The 18,051-nt window shown below is 39.4% G+C and overlaps 1 protein-coding gene across 1 annotated transcript in view; it reads right to left on the minus strand.

Moving 5' to 3' along the window:
• The window catches only part of LOC308512102 (gamma-aminobutyric acid receptor subunit alpha-3), a 239,523-nt gene that overhangs the window by 156,240 nt on the left and 65,232 nt on the right, over positions 1-18,051 (minus strand). Inside the window, exon 2 of the mRNA XM_081081909.1 lies at positions 6,679-6,844. Within this exon, the coding sequence (XP_080938035.1) occupies positions 6,679-6,818 (140 nt within the window). The 5' untranslated portion in view covers positions 6,819-6,844. The remainder of the gene's footprint in view (positions 1-6,678; positions 6,845-18,051) is intronic.

Here is an 18,051-nt window from a genome sequence, read left to right on the forward strand (position 1 = left end):
TTCTTGTTCTGAAAAAGACACTGAGAAAGATCTACAGAATAGTAGAAACATCTGAATTGAAAAGTTTTACTCTAAACTGTCACCCTCTAGCTAATAATCCCAGAAAATTCATTTTGAACCCCCAATTTTCCCCCTTCATTCATAAACTTAATTAAATTCAATTGATCATTCAATGCATCTTTATTAAGCATCAACTATGTACCTATTACTGTTCTACATATTACGATAGAGTAAGGAAAAAAGGTAAAACAAGGTAAGTAATCTTTCCCTGCTTACAGGGTTTCTGAGATAATCAAATGATAACATAGATACTCATGGAGGGAAAAATAGAACTAAGCTTAAAGAATCTGGAGACATGCATTTGAATTTATCAGTTGTGTGACCTTAAGCAAGTCATGTAGCACCTCTAGTAAGTTTTTCATCTTTAAAATTAAAATAACTTCATAGGTATGTTGTCTTATTATTCATATATTAAGTACTTATTAAAATTGCCAAGCTTAATGCTTAATATCTAGAAGTATTCACAATTTGTTTTTTTCTTTGTTAAAAATAATAGTTTATGTACTTGAATGCATTATTTAAGTTTAAATAGTAACAAAATATTGGCACACCATCAATCAAAAGCCATAAAGAAAGCTTTGGTCAGAGAGGCATTGAAACCCAGTGAAGAGTAGAAAGATTGACTGGTTTAGTGGACAGAGTGCTAAAAGTGATACAGATTCATTGGGAAGTTGGGGGGAGAAGGGAACTGTAGTGAAGAACTAACTGAGATCAATATGCTAAAGAGATATATACAGACACCCTTCCAGGTGATAGCCCATAGCTGGCTCAATCAACCAATATTCTGAATCCACATTACATAAAAGTCTGTAGGAGTTCAATTGATTTTGTGCAAAACTCTTTCTGATTATCTCTTATCTCTCTGCCCCACTCCCATAGCCACCAGCTCGAATATCTAAATCAATCCTGGTGGCTGATATTCTTACAATGGAGAGTACTGATATTCATCACCTTAACCAAGAGATCCTATTTAGCATCAGTAATACTGAGACGACTTTGCCTTGTGACGTGATGCAATAGGAAGTCATAGCACCACCTACCAAGTATTCTTCATCCTGGCTTCAAATGTCCATCCATGGCCTGTGTCACAAATGCTACATTTCTACTTCAAAAGGGAAATGTATTTCTTATTCCTTCAGGTCTTATAAGAAAATTGGACCTGCCCCATTTTAGCAAGTGCCATCCAGTCAGTCTGTGGCTGGGATATTAAGTATTCAGAGATTGAGGGATTAATATATGAACCTAAATGCTCATGTACATAAAAGAAATGGGTATGTGCCTAGTTCTTAAATAAAAGTGACCAAATGCATGAAAAGCAATATATTGTTGCAGTTGGTAACAAGGACTCTAAGACCCAGGTTGTCTGGGGTTCAGTCCTGGCTCTGTGACTTTCTAGCTGGGTGAGCTTTGGCAAGTTACTTGACTTCTCCATGCTTCCATATTTCATCTCTAAAACAGGTATAACAGCCACAAATAGCTAGTATATCTGTTATAAAAAATAAGTCAACATATGTAAAGGGCTTAGACTCATGCTAGGTACATAGTAAGAATTATTTAAATATTTGCTTTAAATTAACATAATGCAATGTGAAAACTATAAATAAAAATAAAGTCTCCAAAGAGAACCTACAGATGACCAATAGACATGAAAAATGCTTAAGGTCACTAATCATCAGCGAGATGCAAATTAAAACAACATTGAGGTATCACCTCACACCTGCCAGAATGGCTACCATCAATAAATCAACAAACAACAAGCGCTGGCGAGGATGTGAAGAAAAGGGAACCCTTTTTCACTCTTGGCGGGAATGCCATTTGGTACAGCCAATGCGGAAAATAGTATGGAGTTTCCTAAAATAACTAAAAAAGGGAACTGCCTTTTGACGCAGCAATCCTACTTCTGGGAATATATCCTAAGAATCCTGAAACACCAATCAGAAAGAATATCTGCATCCCTATGTTTATAACAGCGTTACTTACAATAGCCACCACCTGGAAACAGCCTAAGTACCCATTGGAAGATGAGTGGATAAAAATGTGTACAGTAACACAATGGAATACTACCCGGCTGAAAAAAACAAAACAAAACAAAACAAAACAAAACAAAACAAAACAAAACAATTCTTATCCTTTGTGGCAATATGGATGGACCTCAAGAGTACTATGCTAAGCCGAATAAGCCAGTCAGAGAAAGACAAATACCATATGATCTCACTAATATGTGGACTCTAATTAATAAAATAAACTGATGAATACAATGGAACTGGAAGCATGGACACATGGAACAAACTGGCTGGTGTCCAAGGGGATGGGAGTGGGGGTGAGTGGATAAAGAAGATGAAAGGACTAGCTAAAGAACATATATGCATACCCTATGGACAAGGACAGTAGTTTGGTGAAGGCCAAGGGAGGTGGAGCTGGGGATGGTTAGAGTGGGCAAAAGGTGGGAAAAGAGAGGACACCTGCAATAATGTGGATATTAAAAAATTTTTAATAAAAATACTTGAAGAGATAAGGTTTGTGTATTTGGAACTTCTTCCTTACTTAGAATATCTATCATTGCACAATGAAATCAGATACATGAAAAGTTAATAAAGCAGAATTAATCTGGTTTTTTTTTTCCAGAGTGAGGTAAAGAACAAAAAGAACCTCACATGGGCCAAGTATCTAAAGACATATTAGTTCAATTCTATAGCCCTCTGCCCAGAGATAGAAAGACTCAGAGTACATTAAGGTAATCAACCCTGCAAAAATAATTAGAAGAAATCTTAATGCTTCCAAGAATATGGGACAGTAGCCAAATGTAAAACAAGAACAAAAAAACCACTATCAAAGAATAAAATACACTGTGTAATACTGAACTATTTCAAGGCTAAGGGGATCATTTCTAGTAATGATATTCCTTGAATGAAATGGGATTTTGAATCAAAAGACGTTTTATAAAAAAGTCAAAAGTAGTTCAATATAGCTGAATAATACAGAATTTGGTGATAGGAGGACTAAGAAATAAGTCTAACAAGATGGGTAGAGCCTGGGACTTAATGGGCCTTATAAAATCATGTTAAGAAGTTTAGATTTTAATCTATGGACAATAAAAATCCATTAAATTACTCTAAACAGAAAAGATATGACTTAACATGCACTGTAGAAGAAACACTAGCTACAGAGGGACAGTTACTCTGGATGGGAGCAAGACTTTAGGAAGTAAAACCAATTAGAGACTCTTACAGTAGTTCAAGTAGAAGAAAACATTATATTAAATTAGAGTGGTAGCAGGAAAGTTGGAAAAAAGTAGATGAATCCAATGGATGTGGGAGGTAAAAATGACAGCTCTTGGTGATTGATTTAATATGAAGAGTGAAGGGTAGAAAATTGGCCAAAATGATTCCAAGTTTCTGGCTTGAGCAACAGGATGCATGTTGTGTTTGCTTGTTCTTAGTTTTTAGAGTTGAAGGAGAGAGATGGAGATAATGCTACTATTTTAGACATACTCACTTTAAACAGTTTATGAAATAGCCAAGTGGACATGTCTAATATATAGTTAGAATTAGAAGTCTGACAGTCAAGAGAAGTTAGGAACAGTGATTGATATAAGAGTCATCAGTATATCTACACTAATAAAATACAAAGATCTTAATTGACTGTACCTTTGCTATGCCCTAAGCCATGCCCACAAGCCAATCAGAGCGACTATATGCAAATTAACCCAACCAAGATAGTGGCCGGCAGCCACGGAGCTGGAGCAAGCAGGAAGTTTGGCTGCCCGGGCGATGGAGGAAGCCAAGCTTCCCTCCTGCTCTGAGCCAGCTGTGGCCTCCACTCATGGCAACAAAGTTTCAATTATAGAAGAAAAATCCCAGGTACCTGCTTCCAGCCAACCTCCACTGGGAGCTTGGGTGGCTGGGGGTTGTGACCAGCCTGCAAACAGCCATCAGCCCCTCACCCAGGCTGGACACACCCTCATGGGGTGAGGGTCCCTGCTTGGGGGGGGGGGTTAGCCAGCCTGAAAATGGCCCTCAGTGCCTCACCCAGGCTGGCCAGGCACCCCAGCGGGAATCCCCACCCTGAAGGGGCTGTGGCCAGCCTGCAAACAGCCATCAGCCCCTCACCCAGGCTGGCTACACCCTCATGGGGTGAGGGTCCCTGCTGGGGGGCTTGGACAGCCTGCAAACAGCCATCAGCCCCTCACCCAGGCTGGCCAGGCACTCTTATATAATAAAAGGGTAATATGCAAATTGACCCTAACAGCAGAGCGAATGGGAATGACTGGTCACTATGACACACACTGACCACCAGGGGGCAGATGCTCAATGCAGGAGCTGCCCCCTGGTGGTCAGTGCGCTCCCACAGGGGGAGCTCTTCTCAGCCACAAGCCAGGCTGATGGCTTCCAGTACAGCGGTGGTGGTGGGAGCCTCTCCTGCCTCCTCAGCAGCACTAAGGATGTCTGACTGCAGCTTAGGTCTGCTCCCCACTGGCAAGTGGACATCCCCCGAGGGCTCCTGGGCTGCCAGATGGATGTCTGACTGCCAGCTTAGGCCTGATCCCACCAGGGAGTGGGCCTAAGGCAGCAGGTGGTCATCCCCCAAGGGGTCCCAGACTGCGAGAGGGCACAGGCCAGACTGAGGGACTCCCCCGAGTGCACAAATTTTTGTGCACCGGGCCTCCAGTATATATATATATATATGTCATGGGGACGAATTAAGTCACTTAGAGTCTATATAGTAAAAAAGAGCACCTGATTTAAAACAAAAACAAACAAACAACAAAAAACACACCACCATCACCTGTGCAATGAACAATGGAAGAGAAGATTACCAGATTACAAAAGATCTTTATATCACAAAAGCTTTGATATAGCTGTGCAATATTGTAGCAAATATTATAGAAAGCATAGCCATAAAAGTATAAAGAAATCCAGGTGTAGTATTGGTGGTATATCTAGATCTCTTTCACCAGGCCAGAGAAACCATCCACAACAACTTTAAAGTATTACCATCTGCTGAAGGGAGCCTAGGAGGTTATCTCTTCCTCTATTCAGTCCTCAGGCAATTAATGATTGAGGTGAGGCTACAAAAGCCCAGTGCCTCAAGGTGGGCCACTGCCTCAAGGTGGGCCAATTCTTTAGTGCCATTCATGTTCTATAGCGCCCTATGGGGTCAAATGGAAGCTATACTTTAAGTGAAATCATGCCTTTGCTTTACTTCTTCCTCTTTCCAACTTGCTTCTCTTACTTCCATATAACTTTCTTTGAGAGCACCGTCTCAATAAATCATTTGCTTAAAAACCTTGTCCTAGGCACAGACAATAGGGTGCTGAAAGCCTGGGGCCGAGAAGGTGGGGGTGGACTTGGGGGGGGGTTAATGGGGGGTAAAAAGGGGACATATATAATACTTTCAACAATAAGGAATTATTTTAAAAATAATAATAAAAATAATTTCTCTGTTCTAATTTCTAATGCTATAAATGTTTATAGATATAACCCATATAAACTAAAGTTCTTTCAGGTCCTCAATAATATTTAATTATTGGACCTGGCTGGCACTGGCTCCTGAGAGCAATTGGGTGGATCTCTTTCCAGCTGTGTTCAATAACATCAGATTAACTAGACATGCAAATATAGTACATATTTCTTTATAAAAAAGGTAATATGTTTTCTTCCACTTGGACTACTAATCTAAGAACCAGAGCATAGTGGTATCTCTGAAGTCAAAGAAAGAATTTTGTTTAAATTTACATTTATTTTATGCATATTTATGTTTTATTTCATAAGAAAAAGGAGTTAAAGAAGGAGTAAAGAGTCAACAATGCGGAATGTTGCCACATGGTACTAAAGAAATTATGTTGTACTAGAGGCCCAGTGCATGAAATTCATGCACAGGTAGGGTCCCTTGGCCTGGCTGGCGATCAGCATCTATCAGGGCCTTCTGGCTGCCAGCTGGAGCCTTCCTTCCAGCTACGGGCCGGGCCTTCATTCATTCCACATCACCCCCTGGTGGTCAGTGCACATCATAGCGAGTGATCGAACTCCCGGTCTCCTGGTTAAACTCCCAAGGGGACAATTTGCATATTAGCCTTTTATAAATATAGGTAAGAACAGACAAGTGATCATTTTAGCAACAGAGTCAACATTGGCCATGTTGGTTGCTTAAGTTGCCTTAGAATTCTGGGGTTGGAAGTCAGCACCAGTGGAGCAGAGTGAAAGATAGATAGAAAAAAACAAAGAAAAACACTCCTTTAAAGATGACTGTAAAGAGGAGAAAAGATTTAAGGCACCATCTGAAGGAAAGTTTAAATTTAAGATGGAAGATTCTTGATCACATTTAAATATTAATAGGACAGAGCCAATAAATAAAAAGGATGGATGAAAGGCTGAGAGCAAATGACTGGACAGAATTGCCTTTTGAGTGTTATAGAGAGAATTCAAACATGGGCTAGGAAGTTGCCCAAGAGATCTCTTTCTACCTTGAAAGTCTGAGCTGTTTATGCTTTTACAAATTCAATGCAATGTCTAGTATCAAGGATCAGAGTCCTTTAGTTCATCTGGAAAAAAAATAAAAATTTTTGTTCAAGACAAGAATTTATCACAGGATTCTTTTCTTAGAGTTAAGCCATCTTACCCGCCAATATCCTGCTTCACAAAATCCCCAGGCTCTTGTCGTCTTGATTCCCCTTGGCCAGTTGTTTCAGGGGGAATATTCATCAGGAAGAGAAGCCCAAAGCTGGTCATGTAGAAGTAACTCATTTTTTTGATTATCATCTTCTTAGGCACCAACTTGGAGAGTCCTGTGAGATCCACGTTGAGGGAAAGAAAAAGGGGAAATAGTAGGTAAGGGGAAGGAGAAAGAAGAAATTTCAAAAAAGATTTTAACTCTATTAGACTCATTTAACTTCCTTGGTATCTAGTTACTTAATGCTTGATGTGACAATTCCTTTTCTCCAGTTAATCAATGTCACCAAAATTCATTTCCAACCTACCCCTCTTTAAATTTACCAGAGCCCATCTAAGTAAAGGTAATGTAAAGAACTCTAAATCAGTAAAGAGTAGCCTTAAGGTTACAGCTCCATTTCTTTCCTTGCCTTATTATGATTAGGTGACTCACAGAATTTCTCTTAGCCTCAGTCACCTCTTATAATCCAAAAATTTAAAATAATATCTCATGCCTTCGTTTTATTTTCTACCACTTCTCTCTGATCTCTACTGCCACAAATGCCTTTGCCGTAGTTAAGTGTTGTAGAAAACACCAGAATATTAAGACCTGGAATCTCTTTAGAGCATAATTAGGATTGATTCTCATCTTGATACAGTTAAACAATTTTCCTGAAAACCCTGTGTGGGTGGCTTTTGCCTCCTCATTATGCAGTTTATACAATTTGAATATTCTTAATTTAATATACTAGCTACAGGCTCCCCAACACAATCTGGTATAGGCATAGAAAAATATGATACTGGAGAACGTGGACTTCTGACATAATGAAATGTGCACATTACATATAAAGTAATCATAGTATTAGGTTGTATCACATAAATTATGGACCAATATGCAACAATTTTGTTTCACAATGGCAATTTCTTGTCAATCTAATATATGTGCTGTGGCATTCATGATTCAAAGCTGTATAGGAGATGATGGTCATTTTACAGAAATGAACAGAACAGGTCATGGAATATAAGTAAGAAAATATGGTGTATGCACAGACAACTCTAATATAGTCAGAAACCATAATATATGTCCAAATATCCATAGTGCTTTGGAAGATCCTAATGTTGTATGATCACATAACAAACATCAATGCTTAGATAACCATCATACACAATTGACAATTACTTTACAGGAACAAAGAGACATGGTACAGGATATAAGTCCAAATTACAGAAATGATCCACGGAATGTAAGAAAGAACCATGGTGGGTGCTCAAAAAACATAAATGCATAAGTAATGATCCTGGAGAAGATGGCCATGCTGCACAAGCAAAGAGACTAATAGTGTGTGCGCAACTGTGCTATTCTAGCATGAGTTACATTCAAATAATCATGATAAATAAGCAGCAAACCTCCACACTAAGACTAGGTGCTAATGAACAGAAGCAAATACCCATGATTTGGAAGCAGATACTATGATATATAGTATGATACATAAAAAGAGAAGAATTCTATATTAACTTAATGACTAAGGTGCATGTTCAAATAATCATTATGCGTGAGAAGACTGCATCATAAATAGAAGAAGTTGGAGATAATATGTGCCCTCCGACTACCATGACACTTTGTTAGCAAGCTTCATTATTACAATGCATGTGGAGATATGTATGGTAAAACAATTTAACCATGCTAAATGTCAGAAAACCATAGCACATGAGCATAGTAGTCACTGAACAAGAGAAGAGGGACCTGATACTCACTCCATTAAGACATTGTACATTATCAAAAGCATGCCACCTATCCAGCCAGTGTGGTTCAGTGTTTGAGCATCGACCCATGCACCAAGAGGTCATTGGTTTGATTCATGGTCAGGGCGCATGCAGGGGTTGCATGCTTGATCCTCAATAGGGGGCGTGCAGGAGGCATGCAATCAATGTTTCCTTCTCATCAATATATGTTTTGTTTTCACATAGGTGTTTCTCTCTCCCTGCCTCTCTTTCTAAAAATCAATATAAACATATTTTAAAAACTGTAAAAAGCATACCTCTTGGATTGTTGTACAACAATATGAATATATGTAACACTACTAAAATGTGCATTTAAATACTTAAGACCTGTTATTTTTTTTACCATGATTAAATTTTTAAATTAAATTTATTGGGATGATATTGGTTATTAAAACTACATAATACTGGAATAGATATCCTTCGCAAGTTAGCAAATTTCTACAAAACAAGTCCAACCCTGTACAGAGAACTGTAGCATATTAGCAGATATTAGTATTAAATGAACATGCATACATCTATGGTACATGATCAGATGACCATCAAATAAGTGCAGATAAGGACCGTAGAGATGAGCAGAAACCCAAAATTCTCATGACAAAATTGGTGAATTTTCTAGTTACTGTAGTGCATAAACTGAAAAGGATGACATTTGAACACAGAGCCTTTAAGCATAATAAAGTATCTATGTAGCTTAAGACAACTATTGTATATGCTTAGACAACCATGATTCATGTGAAGAAGTATTTGGTATATTAGTCCTTAACTATGATGTGTGCACGTAAAATGTGTGTATCATGACAACCCTGATATGAGCAGATGGCTATGCTAGCATAGCAGACTCCCATGAAGCAGGAACAGAGGGCCATGGTCCAAGAGAAGGCAGACATACTAACAGAATTGTGTTTTCTTGAAGGGGCAAAAGTATTCTTTATTAGTCATTTGCTATTACACTATGGTAGCAAACTGGAGTAAATAGTTATGTACAAAAGCAGGAGCCACCCAATATATTACTTCACATTATAAATGGAATACATACTGTTACAGCAAAGGTTCTCTTGAGGATTATGTGCCTACTAGAGGCCCGGTGCACAAAAATTTGTGCATTCGGGGGAGGGGGGGGGAGGAATCCCTCAGCCTGGCCTGTGCCCTCTCACAGTCTGGGACCCCTCGGGGGATGACCACCTGCTGGCTTAGGCTTGCTCCCCGAGGGATTGGGCCTAAGCTGGCAGTCAGACATCCCTCTGGCAGCCAGGCAGCCCTCGGGGGATGTCCACTTGCCAGCAGGGAGCAGACCTAAGCTGCAGTCAGACATCCTTAGCACTGCTGAGGAGGCAGGAGAGGCTCCCACCACCACCGCTGTACTGGAAGCCATCAGCCTGGCCTGTGGCTGGGCAGAGCTCTCCCATGTGGGATCGCACTGACCACCAGAGGGCAGCTCCTGCATTGAGCGTCTGCCCCCTGGTGGTCAGTGTGCGTCATAGTGACCAGTCATTCCCAGTCTTTCTGCTGTTAGGGTCAGTTTGCAAATTACCCTTTTACTATATAGGATATAGTCCTGGTGCATGGGTGGGGGCCAACTGGTTTGCCCTGAAGGGTGTCCTAGATCAGGGTGGTGGTCCTGCTTGGGTGCCTGGCCAGCCTAGGTGAGGGGCTGATGGCTATTTGCAGCTAGCCACACCCCCTTCAGGGTGGGGGTCCCCACTGGGGTGCCTGGCCAGCCTGGGTGAGGGGCTGAGGGCCGTTTTCAGGCTGGCCGGCAACTGAAGCTCCCAGCCTCTCCTTTTTTTCTTTTTTCTTTTATTCTGGGATTTATTTACCTTCTATAATTGAAACTTTGTTGCTGTCACTGAAGCTGAGAGCTGGCTCCAGGTCTGTGGCCACGGCCTGCTGAAAGCAGGTATATGGGGTTTCTTTAGCTTCTATAACTGAAACTTTGTTGCTTTCAGAGCTTAGAGCCGGGCCGCGGCAGGCGGGGAACCTTGGCTTCCTCCATCACTGGAGCAAGCAAGCCTCCTGCTCGCTTCAGCTTTGTGGCTGTCGACCGCCATCTTGGTTGGTGGCTAATTTGCATATCACCCTGATTAGCCAATGGAAAGTGTAGTGAAGGTACGGTCAATTACCCTTTTTGTCTTTTATTAGATAGGATATCATTATGTGTTTTGTTATGTCTCAATTTCTCCACCAGTGTTTTTAATTAATTAATGTATTTATTTATTCATTTATTTATTGAAAATTTGTATTGTTTCTTTTTTATTTTATTGATTTTTAGAGAGAGAGAGGAAGGGAGTGAGAAACATCCATGTGAGAACAAAACAATGATCAGCTGCCTCCTGAACGCCCCCTACTGTGGATCCAGCCAGCAACCCTGGCATGTGCCCTAACCAGGAATCAAACTGGCAACCTTTCATTCAGTGCATGGAAAAACGCCCAACCAACTGAGCCAAACCAGCCAGGGCTATTTTTATAATACCTGAATTAGAAACTTTTTATTACTAATTTATGAAAAAATACTATATACATTGAACCAAAACTCAGATTCTTTTTATAAAAAATGTAAACTTGCAAATGGTAAGAATTCCTTCTCTTTTATAGCAGCGTAGTATTCCATGGTGTAGATGTACCATTTTACCATTTACAACAGCATGGATGGAACTGGAGAGCATTATGCTAAGTGAAATAATCCAGTCAGTGAAAGAAAAATACCACATGATCTCACTCATTTATGGATACTAAAGAACATTATAACCTGATGAACAGAAAGATAGCTACAGAGGCAGAGAAGCATCGAACAGACTGTCAAACTACAGCTGAAAGGCTGGGGAGGGTTGGGGGAGGAGGTAAGAGATCAACCGAAGGACTTGTAAGCATGCATATAAGCACAACCAGTGGATGCAAGACACTGCGGGGGGGGGGGGGGGGGCAGGGGGAGGACATGTGCCGGGGGATAGGGGAGGCCGGGAGAAGGTCAATGTGGAAGAAAAGGAGACATATGTACTACTATTTGTAATACTTTAAACAATTAAATTGAATTTAAAAATGTAAACTTGTTACTTTTCCTTTTCAATAAAACCCCTTTAACTGTGGCTTCATTTTTAAACATTCCTATTTTAAAACCAAACTTATACCTAATCCTAAATGCAACTCTAACCTTAGCCATAATTTAAACCTAACCCTGGTACTATCCTCAACCTTAAACCTAACTTTTACTCTAACACTAACTTTAAATCTAACCTCAACCCAAATGTTAAGCCTAATCCTTACTCTAACCTAATCCTAATGTCATCGTTTTCTTGACCTTTAAAATATTTTAATTATTTTTAAATTACAGTTCATATTAAATCTTATTTTGTATTAGATTCAGGTATACAGCATAGTGGCTACACTATCATATACTTTACAAACTACCCCCCCCCCTCCATTTTCAGTACCACCTGGCACGATGCATAGCTATTACAATATTACTGACTATATTTCATATGCTACATTTTACATCCCCATGACTATTTTGTAACTAACAATTTTTACTTCTCAGTACCTTCACCGTTTCACCAAGTCCCCAAACCCCTCCCTGCTGGCAACCATCAGTCTGTTTTCTGTATCTATGAGTCTGTTTCTGTTTTGATGTTCATTTATATTGTTTTTTATAATCCACATATAAGTGAAATCATATGGCATTTTGCTCTGACTGACTTATTTTACTTAGCATAATAACCTCTAGGTCCATCCATAATGTAGCAAATGGTAATATTTAATTCTTTTAATCTCTAAGAAGTATTCCATTGTAAATATATAACACTGTATTTTTATCCACTTGTCTATTGATGGACACTTGTATTGCTTCCATAGTTTGGCTATTAGGGGGTTAAAGGGGGGGATGAGGACACATTTGTAATACCTTAACTAATAAAAAAAAAAAAAGAAATAACTAGAAGCCTGGTGCACAAAATTCGTACACTCAGGGAGGTCCCCTCAGCTCGGCCTGTGCCCTTTCCCAGTCCAGGTGCCCTCAGGGGAGTGGGCCTAAGTTGGCAGTAGGACATCCTTAGCACTGCAGCAGAGGCAGGAGAGGCTCCCGCCACTGCTGCTGCCCTCTCCAGCCATGAGCCTGGCTTCTGGCTGAGTGGCACTACCCCTATGAGAGCGAACTGAACACTAGGGGATATCTCCTGCATTGGGCATCTGCCCCCTGGTAGTCAGTGCACGTCATACGACCAGTCCTTCCACTGTTCAGTCGATTTGCATATTAGCCTTTTATTATATAGGATGCTGCAATGAACACAGGAGTGCATATATCATTTCAAATTAGGTTTTGAGTTTTTTTCAGATAACTCCCCAGAAGTGGAATTGTTCGATTATAAGGCAGTTTCATTTCTAATTTTTTGAGGAAATTCCATAATTATGATTTTCCATAGTGGTTGTGCAAACATGCATTCCCACCAACAGTGAATGAGGCTTCCTTTTTCGCCAAATCCTCACCATTTCTTGGTTGTTGATAACCATTTTGACAGGTGTGAGGTCAAATCTTATTGTGGTCCTAATTAAATTTTTCTGATTATTAGTGACATTGAGCATCTTTTCATATGTCTATTGGCCATCACCATGTCCTCTTTGGAGAAGTGTCTATTCAGGTCCACTTCCCATTTCTTAATTGGATTGTTGTTCTTCTGGTGTTGAGTTTTCTAAATTCTTTATAAATTTTGGATAATAACCCCTTATCAGATGTATCATTGGTGAATATATTATCCCACTCAGTGGGCTGTCTTTTCATTTTGTTGATAGTGTCCTTTGTTGTGCAAAAACATTTTTGGTTTTATGAGGTCCATTTGTTAATTTTTTTCTTTTGCTTCCCTTGTCCAAGGAGATATATCAGAAAAAAATATTACTAAAAGAAATGTCAAATTCTATTGCCTGTTCTCTTCTAGGTGTTTTATGGTTTTGAGTCTTATATTTGTCTTTAATCTATTTTGAGTTTATTATTGTATATGGTGTAAGAAGGTGGTCTAGATTTATTTATTTTTGCCTGTATCTGTCCAATTTTCCCAGTACCATTTATTGAATAGACTGTCTTTACACTATTGTACGTTCTTGCATTTTTCGTCAAATATTAATTGACTATAAAGGGGTAGGTTTATTTCTGGACTCTATTCCATTTCATTGATCTATAAGTTTGTTTTTATGCCCATACAATGATGTTTTTATTATTATGGCCTTGTAGTACAGTTTGGTATCAGATAGTGTGATTCTTCCAACTTTATTCTTCTTTCTCAAGATTGGTGTGACTATTCACATTTTTATGTGGTTCAATATAAATGTTTGGATTATTTGTTCTTGTTCTGTGTAATATGACATTGTTATCTTGATAGGAATTGCATTGAATCTATAGATCACTTTGTGTAGTATGGACATTTTAACAATGTTAATTCTTCCTCTTCATGAGCATGATATATGCTTCCATTTATTTGTATCTTCTTCAATTTCTTCAGTATCTTATAATTTTCTGAGTACAGGTCTTTTACCTCCTTGGTTAAATTTATTCCTAGGTATTTTTAATGCAATTTTAAAAGTGATTGTTTTGTTTCCCTTGTTGGTAGTTCATTATTGCTGCATAAAAATCCAGCTGATTTCTAGATATTTATTTTGTATTCTGCCGCTTCACTGAATTTGTTTATAAGTTCCAATATTTTACTTGGTGGAATCTTCAGGGTTCTTTATATACAGTATCACCACATCTGCAAATGATGATAGTTTTACTTCTTCTTTTCTAACCTGGAAGCCTTTTATTTCTCTTCTCTGACTGATGTGGCTAGGACTTCCAGAACTCCGTCGAATAAGAGTGGTGAAAGCGGACATCTTTGTCTTGTTCCTGATCTTACGGGAAATGCTTTTAGTTTTCCCCCTTCAGTGTGTTGTTAGCTGTGGGTTTATCATATATGGCCTTTATTATGTTGAGATAAATTCACTCTCTTTCCACTTTGTTGAAAGGTTTGTGTTGTGTCTTTTTTTTATCATAAATGGGTGCTGGATTTTATCAAATGCTTTTTCTGTATCTATTGATATGATCATATGATTTTTATTCTTCATTTTGTTTATGTGGTGTATCATATTAATTGACTTGTGGATATTGTACAAACCTTGTATCCCAAAATAAATCCTACTTGATCATGGTGTATGATATTTCTAATGTATTGATGAATGTGATTTGCTAATATTTTGTTGGAAGATTTTTACATCTATGTTCATCAGCAATATTTGCCGGTAATTTTCTTTCTTTATAGCGTCTTTATCTGGTTTTGGTATTAGAATAATCCCTGGCCTCATAAAATGAGATTGGGAGTCTTCCCTCTTTTTGAATTTTTTGGAATATTTTGAGAAGGATAGGTGTTACTAATTTGAATGTTTGGTCAACTTCATCTGTGAAGCCATTTGGTCTAAGGCAGGAGTTCTCAACCTTTCACAGGGGTCGCCTAGGACCATCAGAAAACACATATATAATTACATATTGTTTTTGTGATTAATCACTATGCTTTAATTATGTTCAATTTGTAACAATGAAAATACATCCTGCATATCAGACCATCAGAAAATACATATATAATTACATATTGTTTTTGTGATTAATCACTATGCTTTAATTATGTTCAATTTGTAACAATGAAAATAAATCCTGCATATCAGATATTTACATGACGATTCATAACAGTAGCAAAGCCCTAACCGGTTTGGCTCAGTGGATAGAGCGTCAGCCTGCGGACTCAAGGGTCCTGGGTTCGATTCCGGTCAAAGGCATGTACCTTGGTTGCTGGCACGTCCCCAGTAGGGAGTGTGCAGGAGGCAGCTGATCAATGTTTCTCTCTCATCGATGTTTCTAACTCTCTATCCCTCTCCCTTCCTCTGTAAAAAATCAATAAAATATAAAAAAGAAACAGCAAAATTACAGTTATGAAGTAGCAACGAAAATAATTTTATGGTTGGGGGTCACCACAACATGAGAAACTGTATTAAAGGGTCGTGGCATTAAGAAGGTTGAGAACCACTGGTCTAAGGCTTTTGTTTGTTGGTATCATTTTGATTATTGCTTGTTTCATTCCTTGTGATTAGTCTGTTTAAATTTTCTGTTTCTTCTTGATTTGGGTTTCTTTTACATATGCTTTTATTAATTTCATAGAGGAAGGGAGAGGGAGAGAGAGCTAGAAACATCAATGATGAGAGAGAATCATTGATTGGTTGCATCCCAGACTCAAGGGTCCCGGGTTCGATCCCTGTCAAGGGCATATACCTTGGTTGCTGTCATGTCCCCAGTAGGGAGTGTGCAGGAGGCAGCTGATCGATGTTTCTCTCTCATCGATGTTTCTAACTCTCTATCCCTCTCGATCCCCCACTACTGGGGATCGAGCCCGCAACCCAGGCACGTGCACTTGACCAGAATGAACCTGGGACCCTTCAGTCCGCAGACCAACGCTCTATCCACTGAGCCAAACCAGCTAAGGCCTTGATTCAGTTTTGGGGGATTATATGTTTCTAGGAATTTATCCATTTCTTCCAGATTGTCCAACTTGTTAGTATATAGTTGCTCATAATATTTTCTCATATCCTTTATATTTCTGTGGTGTCAGTTGTTACTTTTTCTCTTTCCTTTCTGACTTTATTTATTTGGATTCTCTCTCTCTCTCTCTCTCTCTCTCTCTCTCTCTCTCTCTCTCTCTCTCGTCTTGTTAAAGGTTTATCAATCTTTTCTATTGTTTCAGAAAACCAACTCTTTTTTTTAAAAAAAAAATTTTTGTTTTATTGCTTAAAGTGTTACAAAGAGTAGTACATATGTCTCCTTTTTTTTCCTGCCCTTGACAATCCCCTGGCCTCCCCTACCCCCCAGTGTCTTGTGTCCATTGGTTATGCTTATATGCATGCATACAAGTCCTTTGGTCCAACTCTTTTTTTTTTTCTTTGAATGTAATTTTTATTTTTTATTTTTTTAAAATTTTGTTTTATTGCTTAAAGTATTACAAAGAATATTATATATATCTCCTTTTTTCTTTTCTCCCCTTGACCTTCCCCTGGCCTCCCATAACCCCCCGTGTCTTGTGTCCATTGGTTATGCTTATATGCATGCATACAAGTCCTTCGGTTGATCTCTTACCGCACCCCGCCCCCAACCCTCCCTGGCCTTCCTGCTGTAGTTTGACAGACTGTTCAATGTTGCTCTGCCTCTGTATCTATTTTTGTTCATCAGTTTATAATGGTCTCTATTATCCATGAATGAGTGAGATCATGTGGTATTTTTCCTTCATTGACTTGCTTATTTCACTTAGCATAATGCTCTCCAGTTCCATCCATGCTGTTGCAAATGGTAAGAGTTCCTTCTTTTTTACAGCAGCATAGTATTCCATCGTGTAGATGTACCACAGTTTTCTAATCCATCATCTCCCAACTTTTTAAAAAAAATACTTTTTCCCTTTATTGAAGATATTACAAATGTGTCCTTATCCCCCCAATGTCCCCTCATCCCCCCCAATCCTGCCCTCACCCTCACCCCATTGTCCACATCCATCACTTATGCTTATATGCATGCATACAGGTCCTTTGATCTTTCCCCCTCACACCCACCCTCCCCTGCCTTCCCTCTGAGTTTTGAGCATCTGATCGATGCTTCTCTGTCTCTACATCTGTTTTTGTTCATTGGTTTATGTTGTTCATTATAATCCACAAATGAGTGAGATCATGTGATATTTATTTTTCTCTGACTGACTTATTTCACTTAGCATAATGCTCTCCAGCTCCATCCATGCTGTTGCAAATGGTAGGAGTTCCTTCCTTTATACAGCTGCATAGTATTCCATCGTTTATTTAATTATGTTTTTATTTATTTTTACAGAGGGAGGAAAAGAGAGGAATAGATAGAAACATCAATGAGAGAGAAACATCATCAATTGGCTGACTTCTGCACACACCCTACTGGGGATTGAGCCTGCAACCCAAGCATGTGCCTAGGCCAGGAATCAAACCAGCGACCTCTTGGTTCTTGGGTTGACACCAACCACTGAGCACACTGGCCAGGCTCAAATAATCAATCTTGGTATTTTTATTAGACTCTCTTTTGTTTATTTCTGCTCTGACTTCTTAAATTTATTTTCTTCTACTCACATTGGAATTTGTTTATTATTCTTTTTCTTGTACCTTTAAGTGTAGGGTTACATTGTTTATTTGAAAATTTTATTGTTTCTTGAGGGAAGCCTATCTATAATAGTAAAAGTGTAATATGCAAATCAACCAAATGGCTGAACAGCAGAACGACTGTCTGGATGACCACGCTATGACATGCACTGGCGCCAGGCCAGCCAAGGTGGGTGTGATGTGATTGACCAGGGGGGCCCTGCCATAACCCCACTATCTGCCCGCAGAGGGTGGCCCAGGCCACTGGCCGGCGGGAAGATCAATCGAGGGGGAAGGGGGGCTGGGGTTGGACGTGGGCAGTGCCAGGCCAAGGTGGGTACAGGCGGGGGGCGGGGGTGGGGCTGACTGCCGGCAGCCAGAGGGAAGCCCAGGTCCAGGCAGCCGGAGGGAAGCC

The sequence above is a fragment of the Myotis nattereri genome (assembly GCF_964212035.1).
Source record: "Myotis nattereri genome assembly, chromosome: X".
Classification (NCBI taxonomy): domain Eukaryota; kingdom Metazoa; phylum Chordata; class Mammalia; order Chiroptera; family Vespertilionidae; genus Myotis; species Myotis nattereri.